Source organism: Mchenga conophoros, linkage group LG17, assembly GCF_057382185.1.
Source record: "Mchenga conophoros isolate Kocher_MC1m ecotype Shallow Benthic linkage group LG17, M_conophoros_male_GT1.1, whole genome shotgun sequence".
NCBI lineage: Eukaryota > Metazoa > Chordata > Actinopteri > Cichliformes > Cichlidae > Mchenga > Mchenga conophoros.
The window spans coordinates 22,074,324-22,097,673 of record NC_140542.1 but is presented as its reverse complement, the minus strand read 5'-3'; the positions used below and the strand labels follow the sequence as shown (position 1 = coordinate 22,097,673).

Below are 23,350 nucleotides of genomic sequence, written 5' to 3'. Positions count from 1 at the left end.
TCTCTGTGTGTGTGTGCGTGTGTCTTTGGGAATGTGGTGGTTTGTGTGTGTCAGTCAGTGAAAACCATATCCTAATCACTGTAGCAATGATACTTATGCACTCAAACACTTCCATTCATTTAGCTCAACATTAAAGTGGCTATAACCTATATTTTACGCATAGCCATATATCAAACGAGGATGTGAAGACAATGTGAAAGGATCGACTGGTAGTGATGAGGCTGAAGAGAAAAATCACCCAAACCAGCAGCTTCTTTTAGCATTGCATAACTTTGTAGTAGGTTTGTGTTTCTGTTGTTTAGCATTCCAGTTCATAGATTCACTGTTTTTGGTTTATTCACACCTCATGGCATCACAATCAGTGGCACAAAAATGCTGTAATGTCACTAAAAAAGAATGAGGCACCCATCAAAGGATAATAATATTATCATTTATTAACAGATCAACTTCCTGATTCAACTTTGATCAGACTTTATCTTACCTTTATCACAGTAAATGCCTGCAAAGGGCTAGCACGTGCATACATGACTGAGGGCCAAAATCGCCCCACGAGATCCTAAAAGGAAAACAAAATAACCTGAAAAAATCAATAAGAGGCGGCATTAGGCAAAGGAGTGACGAGATGAGTGACTACAATGGGTCTTTAGTGCTATTTAAATCAATACAGGTGCAATCAGTGGCCTCTGCAGTGATGCACACCAGACAGTTGGCCAGATGTTGGCTAGCTTAAATGCTAATATAGCAGATTTTCTTATATCTTGGTATTGATTTCAAACTCTCAAGGGCTCCATATTTTTCTTCACTTACCTAACTTTTATCTGTCACTTAGTGTGACCTCCTCTGGAAAACTGATTTTAATGGACTTTGTCCAATCTTTGCTAGAGATGAGATGTTTCGAAATGTAAGCAGTCCGTCAGTGAAATTTGGAATCCTGCAGCAATAAAAGATGGATGAATACCAAGTAAAACTACCTGTTAACTTAGAAGCGAGTGGCTGGAACAGCTACTAGTGGCAGCGAAGGCTACCACTGACTGACAGGGTTGGCTAAAGGGTTGCATACATATACAACCAGGTCCAGGAATTCTAGCTGTCAGCTCCAAAATGATGGGAGATGAGGTAATTTCACTGTATTTGGATGGAGCTTCTGTGATTGCTTCAAAATACAAGTAATTTCTCCTGTCTTCAGATTGTTATTTTCTTCCGATGATAAGTCCACACCAGCCAAAATATTCAATATTTGATGGCAGAGATCAGGAAAAAACGTCTGCACAAACAAAGAAGCCAGAACTGACGAAATAAAGGATATTTTGAGTTTGTTATTTCTATACTTTTATGTAGTATTTGTAGAAAATAGTAGAATTTTTTTAGCTACTGTACAACTACAAGCTCGGTAGCTTAGCTAGGAAAATGAGTAGACTAGCATGCTAGTTTGACTCTTTCTCAAGGTCCCGAATGACAGTGGCTCATGGGATTGTTATCATGAGCTCACCCAGCAAGAAGCAAAGATTATAAGTAGTGCATACATTTGTGGACTGTTGATGACTGTACATGGAAATCCTTTGGACAAGATATTGACATGCACAAAGATATTGACATGCGCAAAGCCTGGATTGTGCAGATAGGTACTCAGTCAACGCGTATAATACGCTCCAAGAAATCAATAATAGTTGCTGGTCAATGTGAGGCTGTTAAGAAAACATTAATATCGACAAATTGTAGTTTTAAATATGCAGCACGAAGTGCATCAGAATTTGTGTATTTGTTCATGTGCATATTTTCATCTTGTCATGGTGGTAATGAGAAGTGGGGGTGGCAGCGGAGAGTGAGAGAGGGGTAGCAGGACTGATTGGATTCTCCACAGACTTCATTAGTTAAAACAAAGCCAGTTGTCCATTTGGGCTCTTTCACAGCCTAATTGATATTGATTTACTGATTTGCTCAAGGGTGATTTAAAAGCATGTTTGGTGTTATCGTCAATGCTGCTTTTCCTCTCTCGCTCTCGCTGTCTGTCTCTCTGAATTCAGTAGCGCTCCATCTTTCCGGTAAGCTCAGAGTAAGGAAAAGTTGGCTCCTCTCTTTAAATCACCATTAACAGCCACCTCCGCCCACTTTGTCATTTCATCACCGTCACATTATTTTATGACATAATTGAGAAGAATTGAGGGAAATTATTCTCTTTTCTACCTAATTTCCCTCCATGATTCAGGCTTGCCAGTGCAGCAGATTAGTGAGGGTTATCTTTGTCGTTGTGGACTGCATGGACCGATAGATCATCAACATCCTCGTAACTGCATAATGATAGTTATCATAAATGGTTAGTGGTTGGCTAAGTGAAGCATTGAGATCAATGGCTGTGGTGTTAGTGTTAGAATGAACAAGGCCTTTTATCATATTGATGGATGGCAGGCCTGTCTTTAATGTGACATGTTATGATCATATCAATTTGTCCTCAGTTCTTATCGACATCGCTTTATTGCCTCTCCGTCTCTCACAGTCCATCGCCCCACATTGTAAATTCAGACCTGAAGTGGCAGCGTGCCACAGCGCTCCATAAACCGACCATTTCCCGTCCTCTGCTGTTTTGCTTTTCTTCTCTCTGTCTGGAATCTGCTCTTTCCGTCTTTTTAATCCACCCAATTTCAACTCTGTTTTGATACCTCTCTTTCTCTGTTTACTGTCTCTCTCACCTTCCTCCTTCGCAGGCATCGACAGACAGCCCGAACGAAAGAGTGAAGGAATCAGACTGGGATTAAAATGTAATATCAGACTATTAAAGAGATTAGTGTTTGACATTTCACCGTCTGAGCTACCCTCCAATCTGATGAACTGGCATTCGTGATATTGATTTATTCCCCGTCTTCTTTTATCGGTCCACATTCACATGGACAGCAATAGATCTGATATGGTGGCCTTTTATGAGGCACCTTGTCACTGGGGCCTTAGCGCTAAGTAACAGCCAACCGACTGTCAGGAATGATTGTTTAGGAGAGTGAAGTTTTTTCATCGAATCTGTAGTTTTGAAAGACCATAAGTGACTGATTTCACTTTCTCAAGTGGACAAAAGCAAGGTCTTAGTATTGAAGCTGTTAATGAAAGCTTCAGGTAATACAGCATTGCCACAAAAGAGCCTTTAATTATTTCCAATTATGACAAACCATCGTTTCAGCTCAATTATGTTGGATATCCGTCAAGGCTAACAAGGTAGCAGGACGTGATTGAGGTTCCTTATTATGCTCTCTGTCAACACTTATATTTTCTTTAGTGAACACCAGAGACTTGCAATAAATGGAGAGCATTTGTAGCGCTTTCTTAAATAACCTTCCATTCAAAAATATTTGTGTCTATTTCGTTTCGCTTCCTCAAGCTCCTCAAATGTGTAGCTCTGCACCGATGCATCCACTCAGACCTCACATCAGTTGGTTGATGTTACACCTCGAGTGCCTCTGCAGGATTTTCAAGAACTAAGAACGCAATTTATTGAAAATCATTCAAAAGAAATGGTTAACTACCCATTTAACCACCGTTAGAGTAACCTGTTTTCTTGAGGTGACTGCAAGCTGTATAAAAATGATAATGAAATGAAAGAAATGTGTCACACTACTCATTATACTTTCAGGTTGCTCTGTAATGTTAATTGTACATGTAATTAAATTACAGTAACTCCTAACCGTGTAGTGTGTTACACCCTAAACAAGTATAATTGTGACAAAATGTGAAATACTTGTCATGTGCAACATATTTCACATGGCAGGCTCACATCTGCCTACACATCTACAGATTAATTATATCAACATGAAAATTCTGTCAAGTATAAGTTAGTATTGGTTTTTTAATGTGACCTAATCATATTGTAACATCTCACGCAAACACAAAACATGGATTGAGTTAAAGTTAGCATTTTCTATCCATGGATGCAACTTCCTCCTCCTCCTCCTCCTCCTCCTCCTTCTTCTTCTTCTTCTGCTTCTTCTTCTTCTGCTTCTTCTGTACAGACATGCTCCTGTTGGTGTGGTGAGTGAGAGAGGCAGAGAGAGAGACCTGGACTTTATTTCCCACTTTCTGTGGGAGAGCACCAAATCACGGTTAATCTAGTAGGCATACAGCCATGAATGATTTTGCATAACCTAATTAGTGAATGTAAATGGATACCAGCTGAACAGGTCAAACAGTATTAAAGTGTATCATTTGCCTCTTTGGTTCTTTTTACATTTTTAAAAAATAATTTATAAATCTAATAAATCAGCTGATCGGTTTTCTGTGTGTAAAAACTTTAAATTAGCTATCTTACCTTAATTAGGCACAAAAACAAGCGATGGTTGTAGCTCATGTCTGAAAACATCTGGTTTTCCGGTTACTAGAATCGGTGAGCTTCCCAGTTTCTAATACAGTGGTGGAAATCCTGGTTAACTTTAGTGTCACTGGGTTCATTAACTAGAAGTGTGTCCAAAAATCCCATTTTGGCACTGAAGATGTAGTGAAAGCGGCACCTTCGGAAGTGCATCAGCGGTGAGTGCTGCATTAGCGTGATGAGCAAAGGTCACCCACGTTGTGAGCTCAGTAGGATTCATCACGACTGCAGCTACATGTGTAAAACAAAGTGAAATAGCACGGAGCCTAAAAATAGCTCTTTTAAGTTGCTTCTAAGTGCTCATGGCTTGTGTGGTGTGAAAGCTGTTAGGTTAGCAGTTACAGTTGTGCTGCTTAACGTGGATGAGCATGAGCCAGATCACTGAAAAACTTTGCTGAAATGCCCTCCGTGTGGAGTGGTGTGAGATGGTTGTATTTATAAAAACCCGAGAGCAACCTATAGAAGTGAAGACCTGTGAAATGTTTTAAATTAATGAAAAATATAAGCTTTGAGTAAGGAAAAGTAGATTTAATTAGCTGTTATACTGAATGTTCTTCATATAGGCCTCCTCCTCACATCTAATTCCCCCCCTCTATCCCATTTCCTGGAACCTTCGTCCTTCCACGTTCACTTTGCACCATCTTATCATCCGGCCACCTGGTAATGGCCTTGCGCTCGACTCCACACACACTAGCATTGTGTCCGTCGCCCCAATCAAAACCTTAATGCATCTCAATTTAACCACTGTTGTAACACACATGCACCCCCTCACTCTCTCTCTCTTTTTTTTCAGTCACTCACTCTCACTGAGACACACACACAAGCACACACACACACACATGTATGCAGCCTTTATTCTGTTGTGAGGAGCGATGGGGTCGAGGAGTGTGGCATCAGTAATGCGTGACGCATGCCTCCATAACGCCGGCTTCATTTGCATGTGTGAGGAGGTCCGGGCTAATGGAGCTGATCTCTTGTGCTGTTATTAAATGGGGAAAGAGATGGAGAGAGGGGTGGGGGGAAGAGGTGGGGTGAGGTGGGGGGGATTATTATTAAAGAGGAGGAGGGAGAGACAAAAAGAGGGGAGGTCTTCTCTTGTCTCCCAGAAGCGTGATGGATGATTCAGAAGCATCTCCTTCACTGAGTTTAGTCTCCTTAGTTGCTGTACAGCTGTACACTAACATACAGCAAGTGTGTGTGTATGTGTGTGTGCCACAACCAGCCTGCCTGCATACCCTTTGACTATCACAAGGTAAATGAGGCCTAACACACTACTGCCACTTCTCCCTTTATTCACCCTTTACCACTCAGGTCGTTTCTCTCGCTGCATTTAAATGTCCTCAATATGTCACACGTGCATGCATGAGCGCATGCAGTCCTGTCAACACACACTCATAAATACAGGTGCACACACACACAGTAAATGAAGTCTCTTGGGGCACTTGTTTCAAACCCTTTGTAGTAACAGCACACACGTGCACTGTTTTACTGCAGTATGTTACAGTGTAATTGCAATTTTCCAGCAATTCCAGCGCTACACTGTAAAGTAACAGAACTAAACTATAAAATAATGTTTGCTAGAGCATTCATCTTTTATAGTTTACACACCGAATTAATGATCATTGTGTTTTAGGTTTCGCCTTTATATGCCAGAGCTCCATTATGATGTGCTAAATCAAAAATGTGCAGAATTTGCTGCTCAGCAGTGGCAACAGCAGCCCCTGTGGCTACAAGTGGTAATTGCAGGATTCTGGTAAATTCTGTTGGGCAAGTTGAAGGTTGCAGAATGCAGCTAATCATTCAAACAGTAGAAACCGGAAATTGTTACTGGCAGCTGATAAAATGGCTAAATGAGTTTGCAAAACATTTCTCTCATATCCTGTATGAAAGGTGGATGTTTCTTCCGGGTCTGAAAAGTGAAACTAAGGTCCCCAACCCTAATGCAAATGACAAACGTTTATTGATAATGAAGCAAGAAGCTAGGCCATAGACTGAGATTTGGGAAAGGCCTCGCTGAGAGAGTCCCTTAAAACCTTTGAGAGAGGCTGGAAGTGGGGCACAAAAAGGAGAACGAATGGGTGTGTGGTGCAAGTAGGCATTTATAGGCATATGACTGAAAGGGAAGTCTGTGGGGTGTAGTCCAGCTACTGAAATTCAAATCTCAATAAACACTTTCCATTGAGAGTTCTACGATCGAATCAAATACTAGCATGTCTGCTTTGTTATCACCAAGCCTGGCAGTATCTACATCCTCTGCTCTTCCTCAACAGGGGAACAAAGTTCATTTGGAAAAAAGTTCCTCATGTCTTTTATGTGTATGTTTAGGGGCCAGGTGCTTATTTACTGTCCTGTGTCTGAAATTGGCCAATAAAACTGAAAGAATAGCTGACATCATCATGCTGACCTTAAGCTTAGTGTACCGACTGCCCCCATGTACACCACTTTCTCATGACTCTGTACTGCCAGGTCTTGTCCCAACAGTCCCTGCTGCAGTACCTTATGTCCTCTTAATCTGCCAGCCTCTGCTCTCAGCTTCTTCAGGACCATGACCTTAGTGTTGAACTTTTTCTCAGGAGAAGCTCCTCCACCTTATATAGAGCCAGAACAGGTGTTGTAGGGAGGACTGGGAATGACAGAGAACCCTTCTGGTGATGTACTGAGGTATAACAGGGTATTATAATTTCTTTAACAAACAGCACATTACATATGTGAGACTGTTTGTGTTGAATCCATAAGCTATTCATCTCTTTAGATGTCTATTAAAGAAGATAAATACAGTTTATCTCACTACCCTTTAAAGCTTTACGTGGTAAAGATTTTTCTGTCAAATGTGAGAAACAAAAGCATTCTTTTTATGTTACAGTAACCACACATAACTAGTTTTATTGTCAGGGGTTCAGGGCATAACCTTGTTTTTCAGTACATAAATCTGTGTTATGGTGATGTATTGCCCCAAATCTGTCAGGATGATCAGACATTTCCTGGAATATCTTTCGACATTAACTTTGTATTTTCATTCAAATCTTTAAATTAGTTTACCCAGACCATAGTATAAAAAGTATGCTTTTGGAACTATCAAATGTCTCATCCTTTTATTTTGGCGATTCTAAAAGATTTATCATTTCCATTCATTGCTGGAATGGTGTCATCGGTCAGTTCCAGTTTTGACTGTGGATTTTTTTTTTTTTATGGTAAAATATTGTAATGAAATATTCACAGACCTTCTCAAACCACTCCTGCTGTTCAGCCAGCATCTACATTGTCCGTCCACATGCTCAAAATCTTCAAACAGATTAGTTTTGCCAAAATATGGTTGAATGCTACGCTTCTTCCAGCATTTCGGGGATTTTTAGGAGTGTGATAGCATGAATCAGAAGCGGTACGTTTAGCCAGAAATATGATTTTCTTGGAACATACTGGGGGTACAGATGGACAACAGAGGACTGGATTAAGAAGGAGGAGTAGTTTCTTTGGACGCAGTACTTCTTTCTTTTAAGCCTTTTAATTCAAGTGTCGTTAAAAGGAAGAAACCATTCAGCTTTACAGTTTTGAGGGGAATATTTCTTGATCAACTCAAAATGCATTGTTTTAAACAGTTCCACACACAATAAGACACTAGAATCAGGATCAGTGTTTTTATTAACCCTTTATTTGTGCTATTCTGGACACACCTGAATGCAGCGTCAGTCAGACTGTGATTAATGAAACAGCATTTCATTGGTGTTGCTCAGGTCTTGATGCCATCCAGTCCCCTTCCCCCTTTGGCACTTTGGCACGGCCATCTACCCGGCTCATCCTCCAGTGGGAGAGTTAAGATCCATCTGGAGACAGGCCAGCAGCCTGTATCTGACATCATCTTAAGACCTGGCACTGTTTTTCAGAGTGACAATGGCTGACTTAGAAACAGACGCAACACACACCTCAACACTTACACACACACACCGGCGATGGAGATAAGATTAAGATGATGAATAAAGTGCGAAGCCTTAGGAAAGTGTGAAAGTCAAGTGTGGGAATGCATTTATCAGTGTTTAAAGATGTGTGTTAGGGGTGTGTTGATTGGCTGGGGATTGTGGGTACAGCTTGTGAAGCGGGTATATGTGAAATGCACGATGGCAGGTGAGAAGGAGAGAAGCGTTAAAACGGAAAGTGTTAGGATGACACAGATGGGCTGCTGAGAGGAGGATGAAGCAGGGGAGAAAAACAAGAGACAGCTAGCGATCCTCCTGGGGCTTTTAGAACAAGCAAATATCAAATTGATTTACTGTAGTCTTACAACTGCTAATGAGACAGTCGGCGCAAAGGTAACTGACAACAAATCTGATAATAGATTAAAGGTTTTTTTTTTTAAATCTATCAAGCTGAAATGCCAACTATTCTCTTGTTTTAGCTTTTTAAATGGCTGGATTTATTTTTATTGAGTCTCCATAAAATATAGATGTGACTGTGGGGCCTAAGAAGTGCACAAATGCCACATAGCTGCATTCTTTCCAGCAGCCAGTAGGGTGAGACTCCTTTGGTTGGCAGTAGAAGTCAGATTGTGTAGAAGTCTGAGAAAATTAACTTTCCTGGTGAGTTTAAGGCCTCTGTGTGTGCTTTAGAGTTTCATTTAACACAATATATCTTGGCTTGGAACATTAGGATTACATTTAGAAAATGGGAAATGAGATTTTTAATCTCAATGAGATTTTTTTTTTACCTGGATAAATAAAGGACTAATAAAAAAAAAAAGAACCGGGTGTGCTTTAGTTATGGGCTACTTTTACCTCTTTCCACTCTTTCCACTGGTACCAGGTTGTACCTGGTACTGGGTACTGCTTTTTTAGCACCTGCTCTGGCGGAGTTCAAAGCAAGCTGAGTCCGTGTCAACAGACTGCACTGCCAGCAACTGGCCCGTCAGTGGCATCACTCGATGAGTCATGAGAGTCACTTCTTAACAAAAATCGAAACTGCCATTTTTGAAAGGAGGATGACTCAATGACGAAAATGAGTCTGGCAGTCCCCGAGTCTGACGAAAAGGTGTAGACTGAGCAGCATGTATATCATCCGTTATTGTGTTGTGTTTCTTTCGCATACAAATGACGTTACGGGACTTTTGGCAATGTTGCTATAATGACCCCACCCACATTAAGGTGAAAACAACCCAAACTGAGTAGAGTCGAGTCAAGTAGGTACTAGTAGAAAAGAGGCATTTATGATTGGCAAGTCGCTACCAATCATAATCATAATCGCTACCAATCATTAGAAGCTCTGGTTACTACCAGAGTCAGACCCGAACTGCCAAAAAGTTCACATTGGAGCACAATGGGTGCCCTCACAATGGTCATTCTGTGATTTGTATGACTGTGGCTTAAGTATTTTGGGGGCTTTCAACTGAATGCATTTCAAGATGCTGCCTTGGACTTAGAATGAGTTTGCAAGTACTTCTGAATCAGGCAGTATTTTACTGTGTGGCTGTTTGAGAAATACTGAATGTTTGATGCTGTTCAATAGGTTTGTTAAATGGCTCATACTGTCTCTCTTCACACAGCACTAATGCAGAAGCAGTTTGTAGCGGTGTGTGCTATGTGTGCATCACATCTTCTGGTAATCACAGTGTCTCCCAGTATCCCATGGCACGTGCCAGGTCTTGCCACCTGCTCTGTCTTTGCGTCGCCTTGTCCGCTGATGCCCAGGAAGCCCCTCAAGTTTTCAGCTTTGTTTTATGTCTCTGCCAGGCCCTCAGCTGCGTGAGGTCTGCAGGAGTTTGTGCGTGGGTTCACATACATTGCCAAAAAGCTGTCTGTCATTAAGCATGAGTCTGGCTTTTTTCCACCTGGACACTGTTTTCCCATCTGTTTCCATCCCAGTGATCAATTCTGACCCAAATTTTGTCAGGTTGACTTATGTAGACCAGCAAAGGGCACAAGCATTTCCAAAAAAATCAAGCCTAAAGCTTCTTGTTGTGTTTGTTTTCTGCAGAGAGATTTTATAGAGCTATTCTATTAATAGCTCTGTAATGGGGCAGCTAATAAAATTCTGGTGTGAGTCAGTCGGTGTGCTGGAAAACAATGAAAGGTTAAAATACTATCCAGGCCTAAAGTGACCACTTATGCTGAAATAACACTCTTGTAGTAAGAATTTTGAAAAGTTTTCAAGTAGTAATCTGAAATTTCAACATTAACAAATGTGAATAATTCAGCCAAGGGATACTTAATGTTGTTTCCTGTCCCCGACTTCTGCCAGTAGATAGCTTGAAGTCACGCTGTTCCTGTTTGACAGACTGTCCTCAAAGTTTTTATCTCCACAGTCTCAGCAGAGACCACACTTAGTTAGCAGTCAACCCTGGAGCATCATTGCAAAAACAAGGCTAATGAGTGCTCGGCAAAATATACAGTACACTAGAAAAGAACTTTCAGAAACACCTTGAAACACTAAACACTGAAGTCAGAAATATAAAGCTTCTATATCCACCAGTTCTAACACCTGTGGATTGTTTGTGTTTTAATTCCATCCTGATGAAATTGGCAAGGACTTAATCATAATCAGTGTACGATATTTGTTTCAAGGAAATGTCTCAAAAGAGAGTGCATTTCCCTTTCAGAGGGAATATATATAAAACTAACAACAAGTGACAGTAACAAACAAAAAGCTGTAGTAATCATACACAGTCCAAACTTGAAAGTAAAGTAACTTCTTTAAAGACTACTTGGGGTCAGGCGCTCCTTAAAGAGCAGAAACTGACACTCCAATCCCTTAAAATAAATGCATGCAAAGTTACATTACTGAAAAACTCAGCTGCTTTCTTAAAAGGTGGTTACTGGAAATGGTGGCTTAATAATTACTTACATAGGATCTCAGAAGAAACATAATAGGGATACATGGAGGTGGAAGCCTGCAACAATGTCAATGTTTTTCACAGATTTGAAGCATAGTAGAGGATGCATCATGGTTAAGGCTGCTTCGGTGTCTCAAATCCTGGATGCCTTGCAGCCACTGAGCAATTGAGCCACATATTAGCTATTTGCCGATCTGTGGATCTCTGTGTTTGGCTTATCGCCATTTACGAGCATTGACGGTGTCTTGACGTTGCATAGTTTGTCCACCAGAGGGCACTCTGCAACTTTCCTGTTGGTGACACGTTGGGAAGCTACAGATTAATTAGCTGATCCAAGCAAAGTCTCAGACTGTAAATGGTATTAAGTAACTAAGTAGAAAAAAAGTCAGAAAAATCTATGTTTCGTGTATCTGAAAAAAAAATTACTGGCCAATATATTGGAATATTGGATTTTAAAATCACCAAATATCACTGTTGGTATAAAAATTCTATGTGAGTCAGCTCTATTGTACAGTGAAATCCTAGAAGACCCAAAAACATAAGTACACAAACATCACAGTGGTTAAGGAAGAAGAAAATTCAGGTTCTGGAATATAGGAATCTGAATCCTGATGTTAACACAACCTGTAGTGGGCTGTTCAGTCCAGACATCCTAGACGTAATGATGGACAAAAAGATTTTGCAGGAGGAATGATCCAAAAGTCGTCTTTCATCATTGTTCAAGTCTCAGAGGCAACTAAAGACAACATCAGATGGAGGAGGATGGAGGAGTTACTAGATTAGAGTTCACGTACTTTTTCCAGCTAGCTCTGTGATTAATTACTCAATGAATTTGATATAGATGTAAGAAGTACCACTATTATGTGTTATTAATTCCATCTAGATTGTGTTCTTATAAAACTGAGACTCAAATAAAGGCTAGACCGCCTCTTATTGATGCAGAAACCCTGATAAAGGTTTCAAACTTTTCTAGACACATACTGAGTGTCAATGAAGTTTAAGCACGAGTCTTATAATTAAAGCATGCAAGACCTGTCTGCTTTATCCTGTTTTGGCTTTTGCTTCCCAGCTGGATATGGAGTAAGTGAGAGGAACTCTTAGTTGCTTGACTGTGCTTTTAGTGTCATCATACTTTAATTGAACTTACTGTTATTAAGTTTAATTAGAGTCTTTATAACTGGCTGACTTTTTCTGTAATGTCTAAGTTGCGAAGCATGTTTTAGCATCGAGCTGTAATATGCGAGTTAATAAATAATAAGAACCATGGAGTGTAAATGTTTGGAGGTTATATATGTATGTAGATTTCAAAATATGAGAGCCCTGGTCGAGTTTTGTGCGTAGTAGTTTAGTTGTGTCTTATTTGCATCTGTGTGTATGTGGTGTGTGTACTTGTAAGTGCAGGCTGTGTGTATCTGATGTTCCATTTACCCTTTTTCATAATTCATGGCACTGGGAAAATGGACTGAAGCGGAGGTGGCTATCGTGTGTGTGTGTGTGTGTGTGTGTGTGTGTGTGTGTGTGTGTGTGTGTGTGTGTGTGTGTGTAACAGATGAGCGTTTTGTGGTTCTGTGGAGATGAAACGGACAAGAGTGCGTCTTTGAAATGCAAAGAGTAGTGATAGCGGTGATTGGCCACTGTGTTGAGGAGGAGTTTTTTTCCCCAGCATTTCATCATAACACACTTGCTCTCACCTCCCACCTCTACACACACACACACACACGAACACACACACACACACAAAGTTTATTAATGATCGCATTGTGTTAATTCATTATTATTTTATTTACCTCTGTGACATAAAACCCGGACTAATTCGGTGCGTCTGAGCTCTGGAGGGTTGCTTGTGTCTGCTTGTGCGTGTCTGTATTGCACTGAGTGTAATGCTGGCTCGCTCACACACACACACACACACACACACACACACACACACACACACACACACGCATACAGTGTCTAGTGGTGGGGCCTGGGGACCAATTTATTTACATGCAGTGGAAGAGGAACAGAGAATTGGAGGAAGGGATAAAACAAAAAGGGAAGGAGAGAAAAAGAGGAAGCAGCAGGGAATTATGGAGAAAACCCAGTGGAACGAGCAAGTTTCTCTGCTGTTCCCAAGGACAGACTAGACCAATTTACTATTTAGATGGCTCAGTGGGGGTGTGCTTCTTTGCGGATTTTGTTTGCCAGTATCTTAAGTGGTTTCCAGAAACGCTGCCTTCATTGGTGACGGACTGTTTTAGCTCCGGGGTTAAAAAGTAGCTTAAAGCTGCAGTCACATGTATTTGCTTTGAAAACAGGTAGAACTTAACAGGAAATCACCTACAAATGATGCAACCGCAGCCTGGGAACATTTACAGAAAATCCGAGTGAGATGATAACCTTTGCTGGATGCCACTTTGTGCTGCAAGAGATACAGTAACTGTTTGAGCACACAGAAACGTCTCTCACAGTAAATCTTAATGTTTGTTGGATAATTTTATTTTGAAGTTATAGGGAGGGGGTTACTCTATAGTGGGAAATTGTTTCATGACTGGAAACAGGTTGGAGCTGTAAAGCATACTGGAGATGTGCACTGATATGATGTTTATATGTAGCTCTATTAAGATTCTATCCTGCATCAATGTATACATTTTTCTTCTGTTTATCTGCTTCTAGTTCTCGGCAGTTAAGTCAAAACTGCTTGTATTTCCCTCTCTCAAGCAATCACTGGAGGGAAATTCTTTGTAGCGTGTCCTGGGTCTGCTCAGGTGTTTCCCTAAACGTCGAGTCACCTGCTGTGGAGAAGATCATCAAACCTCCACAGTCGTAGTTTTCAGTTTCCCTGCCTTCTGTAGTCCCCCGCTCTTTACCTGACTGTTTTTGTCTGATTTGTTTCTTCTTTTGTTTGAGCGTGCTTTTGTGTGTTTCATTTCCCCGTTCTTGTTCCGTTTTTTTGCCTTCGTCAGTGTAAGTTAACTCACCTGTCGGGTTCACCTGTTACACTGTGAAACACCCTTTGTTGAACTCTAAGTCTTTATTAAACTTCCTTGTTTCTCCGCCCACCCGCCAGTCTCCGGGTCCTCTTGCGAACGTTTGCTAACGAACCATGCCCAGAAAGCCCAGAACAAAGTTCATTTTTTCCCACTTGTACCTGGAATCGTATTCTTTTGGCGACAGCACACAGTTTGTAGCCATAGGTGATGAAGGGAATTTAGCTCAGTCAGAAAATCAAAAGCCTCACCTTCAAGCTTTGCAACTCCTGCTCTACTCTTCGAATTTGAGGGCAATCAGTTCTTTTTCCCCCTCGGTTAAGAACCGTAGCCTCAGAATTTAAGTTGCTAATTCTCCTACCATCCGCTTTATGCTTGACTGCAGTGGGCCTCTGTGATAGTTGGAGGTCACCGCTTGATGAAGCCACCAGGACCTCATCGGCAAATATGAACTCCGGAAATCTGCCAGCTGTGCCTAGAAATTCTGGGCAGCCCTGGAGTCCAGCGAGCAGAAAAATACTGACTGAAGGGTGCCCTGAATTAAACGCTCAGTGCCTGCTGTTAAATATCTTGGTAGAAATTTCTTATCATGCTGGCAACTTAAAATGAGAGAAAAAAAAGCTTTTAGTTTGAGGGAATAGACGCTTACGTTTGTCAGCATCTCTGTTTGGACACAAATTATATTCGATTTGTCTTTTTACAAATCATTAGATAAATCATTTTTATTCTCTTTACAGCTGTTCAACAATCTTTTGTCTTTGTCTTGCAGGCAGGACGCCAGTGACCTCTCTGGACCGATACAAAGGTACTGTAATACATCTTTTCATCATCTCCTCTCCTTTTCCCCTCACTCCTTCGCCTTCCTTTGGCCTCATCTGCAATGAAGCATGCCATCTCCAGGCTTAAGGCCAAGCACTGGCTGCATCAACACTGGAGTGGTGTTGTGAAAAGGGGGGAAGGGGGGGACCGCAGAAGGACAGAAGGTAGATGAGATGAGGTCGTGGGTTGAGAGAGGAGAAGTAAAGGAAAAGAGAGAAAGGGGAAATTAAAAGGCAGAGATGTGACGTGCCTCAGATCTATGGCCAAAGAGGGTCATTAAACTAAACCCTTCGGCGACAGAACGACAGATCAAGAGAGGGGAGAGGGAGGGCAGAAGAAGGTTTAAATAAGGGCCAATCTTAAAATAGCATTACCTATTTCTCATCTGAGGCCTAGTTAACAGGAAAAGAATGAATATCTTGCCCCGAAAACCATCAGCACCCTCCCATTTCTTACAAGATGGAGGGAGGTCGGAGGGTGGGGGCGGACGAGCCGGTGCAAGTTTTTATCCGTTTGAATCATTTTAAGCTCATAAAGATTTCTAATGCACCTGTAATGCTTTATGACCTGAGTTATAATCAGAGATAATGCTTACTGTTGCAGTAAATATTACATTTATGAACTACAGGTGTTAATGACTGGTTGTCCAACAAAGACCCTAATAATAGCACATCTCATAAACATTTATAGGATCCATAATGCGTCAGCAGGTGCTGCTGTAAGTGCGGTCACCGCTGCGTTGAAGGGTACTCCAGAATCACAATCCACTGCATTCATGAACCGAAAAGGCAAAAATACATTGTAGCAGGCAAACAATAAAGAAGGATAAATGTTGTGTAGAGATGAAAATGTGATCTCTCTCTTTTTCTTTAAAAAAAGGCAGTTATTTCTCTTTATAATAAAGCAGAAAACAACAAAGATAGAAGGTGATGAAATGTTCGCTGTGATGGATTACCTATCCGTAGTGAGTTTTAAGTCTCTGTGAGCTGATTTTTTTTACTCCATAGTGAAATGAACTGAATCTAATGGCTCCCTGGAAAGTCAGAAATCCATTTAAAAACTCGCAGTATATTTGGAAAATACTCAGCAGTAATATAAAGAATATGCGATTTTAATGGACTGAATCGTGTCAGACCACTGATGTGGTCCTTTAAGTAACCCAGTGGCTCTATAATTTTAATATTACTCTTATTTTTTATATATATATATATAAATGTTTTTTGTGAACCAGGCTAACCTCTAAATAAATGTTTTGTACTTTTGGAAGTGCGACAAGAAAATGGATAGCATGTTGTTACACGATGATGAGTTCTACATCTGCTGATTTTTCAATACTACAGTCTCTAAATAGTATCAGTCTAAAGCTGCTCCTGACAGGCAAACACGGCAGGTGAATCAGCTGAGATCAAAAAAACAAGATCCGGCTCGGAACGCGACACCGGCGGAAAAGAGTCAAAACACGGGAGGAAGAGCGAGCAACGGCGGCTGTGGCTGTGAATAATTAGGCAAAATAGTTTGCTTTTGTTTTTCTCTCTGATTGGAGAAAATAAGCGAGGCTGTGACTGTCGCATGTCGCATGCGCTCTCACACACACACACACACGCACCAGTGTGTGTTGTCTTAGGCACTAATCCGCCACACAGCTGCGTCATTCCGGAACGTGTGTTTACTTCCTCTGTGCCTTTACCACCACCATCACTGCCGCCGACCCCCCACAATCCCCGCAAACACACACAAACACACACACACGCACAATCACACAAAAGAGAACTGAGCGTATAATTTGATCCTGTGTGCTCTCCTCCTCTAATGAAGCTCTCTGGCGGTTTGACTGACACCCGGCTCGTTATTTAAGTGCCTGTTTTGGGCCAGGAGGAAGAAGAAGAGGAGCTGGGGCAAGGATGGAAGACGGAGAGGAGGCGGAGGAGGAGTGAGAGGGGTTGGGGAGAAACAGATAGGAAAAGTGGCAACAAGGGAGCTGAAAGAGAGGATAGGATTGGAATTGGGAGGATAGGGATAGATAAAGGGACTACAGGAAATGAAAACAGGCTGGAAGGATGAAGCAGGGACAGAGAAAAAGAGGATCATGGGAGTCGTAGGGAGTAAATGAGAGAGAGGTGTGGAGAAGAGTTTTAAAAAAAGAAAGAGGAGAACTGCAATCAAGACAAGACAGTTCGGGAGGAGGAAGAGCTGATGCCGGAAACGGGGGTGATAAAGGGTATGGAGGGATTGTGTGCATGAGTGTGTATAATTGCAGGTCTTTGTCCTGATAATGTTCTTTGAAGGCACACAGCTGATAATTAGCAGGCATGGCTCCACGGATGCCTTTCAGCATCGGTCATTATGAGCCGCAAACCCACTATTGGCTCTGACATGACCTCCTGAGATGGCGAGGAACGCTGCGCACACACACACACAAACATACACACCCATGCACACACACATGCGTGCCAGCAGCAAGCTCACACACGTCAAAAAAACGCACCAATTGTGGTAAACAAGTGCTGATTAGTGTATGAATAGCATAAGCTCACGAGTGGAACAGATACAACAGCTCTCCGAAGGCCTCAAGTTCCTCTTTGGCATGAGGGCTGCAGGTGCGCGTGACACGCACAAATGCACTCACACTTCCTGTTTACAGAGCCAGACCCACACAGACAGCAGAGACTGTAATTACAGGGATTCACACAATGTGGCGTCCCGGTACGCTGCGTCCGTTATTGCCTCCCCGGTTGCCACATGACAACAGCGGTCTCCCCCCACCACTTGCTACGGAGACTGCCTGATGCGCCGCTCCTGGCCCCGCCTTCCCAAGTATTCCCATATCTGAATATTTATGAGACAGGAACTGGCAGTAAGAAGACACGGGCTGGAGTGTCCGCTCTCCTCTGCAGTGACAGTTGTCGGTGTTAAAGGCTCCTTCCTGAGCTTTAATTTGTCCCCCAGTGAGAAAACGTCCAGCAGGAGCTGCAGCGTGACAGATTCCTGAAAGCACTCCCGGTCATTTCATTTTTTAACCTCACTTTTTGTGCCAGAACTTTTGCATTTCATCAATAAGGGCAATGACTCATATTTTTAATAACACAACAAACACAGGCCTCGCTCTCTTGTCGAGTAGCAGCGTGGCGTGTTGGAAAGGACAGGATCCGAGTTTATCTCGCCTCTGTTATTTCTGTCATCTTTCAAAAACTTCTTTTCTTCTTGGCGTGTTCAGAATGTGCGACCAAATATCAGCGCTGGGTCCTTCTGCTACCCCTTTTTGTGGCTTTCAGCTTAGCTTAGGTGCCATCATGTGACGAAAGAGTGGATGCTAATCAGGTGGTTACAAGTGGCCAAAGGAGAAAAAAAGAGTGAAACTGTTGCAGCAGTTTTTTAATTCTCATTGGGTTTTTAATTGTCGGAGCCTATGCCGGTGTCGCGCTCACTGTTCATCCATTTTTCATCCAAACACATGAATTATGAAGAATTGCTAATGACGGCGAGGGAAGGAGAGAGAGAGGAGAGGGGGGTCTGTGTGCAGAGAGCTGGACGGACTCTTAGATATCTTTTCTTCCTTCGCTTCCCCACAATCTGTCTCAAGAGAGTTTTTTTCTTTTTTGAGTGACACAGGGGTTCAATTTCTGGATAAAACACACACACACGCACACACAGACATCCTGGGTGGCAGGTGAACATACAGTGGTCCAGGAGGGACTGACTTCTGTATGTGTGATCTAGACCATTGACCTGGAACACACAGAGCACTGAGAGAATAAAACTCACACACACACACACACACACACACACACACACACACACACACACACACACACACACACACACACGTCATTACTTCGTTTTTTCTATTAAATATTTTAAGCATCATTGTAACTGTTTCTATATTTTAACATATAATTACAAGGTTTTGTTCTTCCATTTTGTTATTTTTGTTTAATCAAGCATCGAATAGTGTATAGTGTTGAACACAGGCATATAACACAATCATTTTTTACTGATTTGCTATTCCTAAATGATTTTCAGATGCCTTTTCTTATTTACTTTTTTAACACATGGTATTTTTGTTTTAATATTGTATTTTTGGTACATTTGTTTTGTTTCATGGGAACTACATTTTCATCTTTTTATTATCATTATTTTATAATTTACTAGTTTATCCCCTGAAAAAGTTGGATCATATTGAATAGTTGATTGGAAAATGTATTTTTCGGTGTTATTGCTGCTTCTTAATCAATCCAGAACATGACTAGGTATTAAAGCAGATTCGTCTGAACACACTCACACGCACACACACACATGCAGTCAGAGCGTTGTTCCCCGGGGTTTTCTGGGATGCTGGAGTGGAGTTCCTTCTTCCAGCTGACGCTCCCTCGCTGAGACGGGGAGAAGCTGAAGTCGTGGGCGTGTCTTCTTTGCATTGCAGTGATTTCCTAAAACAATAAGAATATACGGCTGTTATGATTGAAAATGCATTTCAATCGAGTCCTGATTGCAAGTGCGCTCTTTTATTAGCAACTTCTACCCAGTGCAAACAATGCTGTTGCCATAATTAATCATTATCACATTAATTTTGTTTTGAATGATTACTGTAGCACGTTATAAAGAAACTGTTTTTGTTGTTGGTGGTGGTGTTGATCTTTCTGAAATTAGTTCTTCAAGCGCAGTAATGATTCAGTTACAAGATTGCGATCTGGGGGAAAAATATCTTTAGATTTGCTTTCACTTTCCTTTTCCATTTTCATTCGCTTGTTTGCACGTTCCCACATTTGTCTTTTTCTCTGCTAAGGCACATATGCATGCCTTTCAGTGTGTGTGTGTGTGTGTGTGTGTGTGTGTGTGTGTGTGTGTGTGTGTGTGTGTGTGTGTGATGTTGGGGGAACTCAGTGTGACTTTTTTTTCCTCTTTTTTGAGAGGCTCCAGATGGCTGAGAGACAGGTGAGCCAATTAGCGAGTCTCACTACACAGCAACATCATCACACCGGCGGAGCACGACAGCGAAACACACAAGCACACACACACACACGCACAAACACACACACAAACACAAAAAACATACCAGTATTTCACATGACTCTGCCACACGGTTAGCTCTGCCACCGTAACGTCCCGATGTGCGTCTTAGTCCGTCAATACGCCGTCACGAGCTCGTCAGTGTCACCGCGCAGATGAAATTGATTCTGGAATATGTAACGATTCTGGGAAACGATGACAAATGATCCTCTAATGTTAGCTTATTATCACGGCCTCCCGCAACATACAGCGCTGCGCGACTTATACTGTGGCCCATTATGCATGTTTTATACGACCCAGAAAACAGGCATAATGGGCAGATTTGAATTGATTTGCTTGTGTATTCATTTATTTTCAAGGAGCCAAAAATATTTCAGGAAGCCTCGCTGATGTTCATTATAATTCTAATGAAGTCGAAATCTTCACAAAGGAGGAGAGAGCGGCAGGAAGACAGCAAGTCTAAACAAAACAACAACCTTTATCTGTCTTCCTCTCTTTATCCCTCTTTTTTTTCCCCTCTCATGTCGTCTCTTTTGCTCTGTTTCAGCGCTGAGTAGCTGAATATTAGGCGTAGAAATTGCAGACTTTGCCGGTAATTAGCCGTCAGCCGCTGTGGAAAACACACCTGACCCTTTGCACTCCTTCCAGCTTCTAGATGCAAACAATACCCCTACACACATATATGCATCCATATGATGCAACGCATGCACTTGCATGGTGCTTATTATTTAAAAAGGCTGCTGTGTTTGTCTATTTCTCTTTTTGTTAAGGGATAATTGAACACCCATGACGGCTGCTTTCCCGCCTAATGGAAGGGGACAAATTAATCTCTCTGTGCTAATGTCTGCAAATGGAACAGGACCACTCCTGCCACCTCCATGCTCAGCTAACCTGCTTGGCGTTAGTGCATACGAGGATAATGTAAACCTCCGTCGGCTCTGATGATGGATATAATGCAGCTAGTGTCATTTTGAAACTGTGGGATTCTCTAGGCCTTCTGGGAAAAAATGTTCAGTCACAAAAGAATTTGTATAATGTTTTTAACTGAAATGATCAATGTTCTGTGGTTTCAGGTCATTCCTACCTGATATATATGCCTCCAAGTGAGTATTTCTAAAGGACTGGTATTAAGTAGATACTTTAAATCACCCTGTGAGATCAGAAGTTGGTGCATTCTTATATGTTCTGAAGGTCATTAACTGTATTAGAGTCTTAAGAAGGATTTCTCGCAGTCGCTTTAGAGCAAGGCTCGATTTAGACAGAGGACTGCAGACTGTGCTGCTGTAGGTGCTAACAGCGCCACAGGAGGGGTAAAGTGGGAGACGGGGAACTGTTAACAACTGCAGTAAAAGGCAGTGGCATCAAGACTGCATTCTTTTGGATTCCTTGTCAGTCACCAGGCAAGATGTGTAAATAATGCAGGCACTGCGCAGCCACACACCCCGAATATGTAAGTGCTGTGTCTTTTCATCTTCAGTGTTTTGTGTGATCTTTGTGAAACACGGTGAAAACCTGTTTAAACCATAAACAATCCTGTTCATATGCTGAGGGTGGAGACTTAGCGCGTATGTGAAGACGTCCCGGTGTTATACTTTAAACATCGTCAAGAGTGTGAGGTTCTGTTTAAGGCTGATTTGTTTTATTCTCATGGTGCAGGTGTGAATCCAAGGCTCCGTTCATAGCAGCAATCTGTACTGTAAGTAAAAGACCTTAAAATATTGGATGGAGAACTTTAGTTTTAATCCTCAGTCGTAAAAGGCAGAGGGGGTATTGTCAACCAACGGGGCAGCGTGGACACAGTAACTCAAGAACGAGGCGACTCAGGATTTTCACACTTATACCATAGGTGCAGCTCCTAAAAAATGGCAGGCAAGTTCCAATATATTCCAGTAGGTTGTAAGAATTTGTTGTCAACATAATAACTCGAGAAGAAAATCACGTAGGATTTTCAACTTTATATCACAAATTACAAATTAGGGTACAAATTTGGAGACTGGGGGTTAGTGCCACCAGTGTTCCCCGCTCCACTCATGTAAGAAAAAGAGTAATTTAAAAGTGTTGCTTGCTAAGAACTAACATAATTAACTGTAAATCAACTGAGGATAGATTTAGTTCACGCAGTGCAGTTCAGTCTTGTAATTGTAGCTCCGTTTCAGAACACTCAACCCAAGACACAGTAAGGTGAAGACACGATAATATTAGTGTCACGGTTCTGGGTCAGTTTGGCCCAGTATTTTGAGTTGTTATGGTTTGGTTTATTTTTGAATGATGGATCGTTCTTTATGTTTCTCTGGTGCTTTGTTGGGTTTTATGATGAATCTGTGTTTCAGTTATTTTGGTGTGTTTTTGCATTATGGATTGTTTTCTTATTCTCTTGTAGTGCTTGTGGTGATGATAGATTATTATTAGTTTCTTGTTTCTGTTTATCCGTGTTTAAGGATTTGTTGTTTCGTGTATTGTTTGAGTTGCATGTGTTATATTCTGTCTGCCTCTCTGTCTGCGTCTTTGTTTAGTGGGTTCTTGTTTCCTGTTTTATTGTGAAGGTCTGTGTCTCATGTGAGTGTGTTCAGTTCTACTGCACCCCTGTCTCGTTAGTCCAATTTCTCCCAGCTGTGTCTCCCTCCTGTTTCTCATTCCCTGATTACCCCCCTGTGTATATAAGCCCTGTGTGTTCCTGTGCTCTCTGTCGTGTCGCACCATCAGATCATGCCTGTGTGTTTCCGGTTCTCAGTGTTCGTTGTGCTGTTCATGTTTTGTGCTTTGCCAGCAATAAAGCTGTGGTTTTCTGTTGAAATTTGGCTTCATGAGTCCTGCGTTTGGATCCTCACCTTCGCCTGCCGTACACAGAACCCTGACAATTAGTGAGAATGCCAAGTATCAGATGCTCTGATATGAAGATGCTCTGATACAGCTCTTGGTGGAGGTAGGAAAAAAGAAAGTCCCTTCCAGAAGAAACAGAAACTGGAACAGGCAGCTACCACAACCAGTGAGGAGAAGAGAGGCTAAAAGAGTATACTGAGACTATGATTAACGAATAACTGGACAAAACACAAACTCTGGGAGCAGACACACGTAGGGACACCATAACTACAAGTTTGATCAAAGGCTTTTAATTTCAGCTTCTGCAGACTTTCTTATGCAGACCAATTACTGCATGATTGCTTCACACTCAACGCAAGTTACAAAATTGTGTAATAACAGCTACTGTGTGTGACTGTGTGGCATCCACAGCTGTCGGTGTGCACATCTGTGAGGGAGAATAATCCCGGTATTGGGATTTCATTTGGGCTTGCCCTTTTTTCTGTAGAAAAGACCAGAGAGTGGCACAAAAGTGCCTTGCCTTAGTGTTGGAAAATTTCTTTGAAGCGTTAGCACGGTCGACTTTGTGGC

General features: G+C 41.7%; 1 protein-coding gene across 23 annotated transcripts in view; it reads left to right on the top strand.

Moving 5' to 3' along the window:
* Nucleotides 1-23,350, top strand: part of celf2 (cugbp, Elav-like family member 2) — a 242,093-nt gene that overhangs the window by 31,858 nt on the left and 186,885 nt on the right. For all 23 annotated transcript variants that reach the window (XM_085251508.1, XM_085251509.1, XM_085251506.1 and 20 more), the window contains exon 2: nucleotides 14,904-14,939. In XM_085251508.1, coding sequence (XP_085107634.1) covers nucleotides 14,904-14,939 — 36 coding nt within the window. The remainder of the gene's footprint in view (nucleotides 1-14,903; nucleotides 14,940-23,350) is intronic.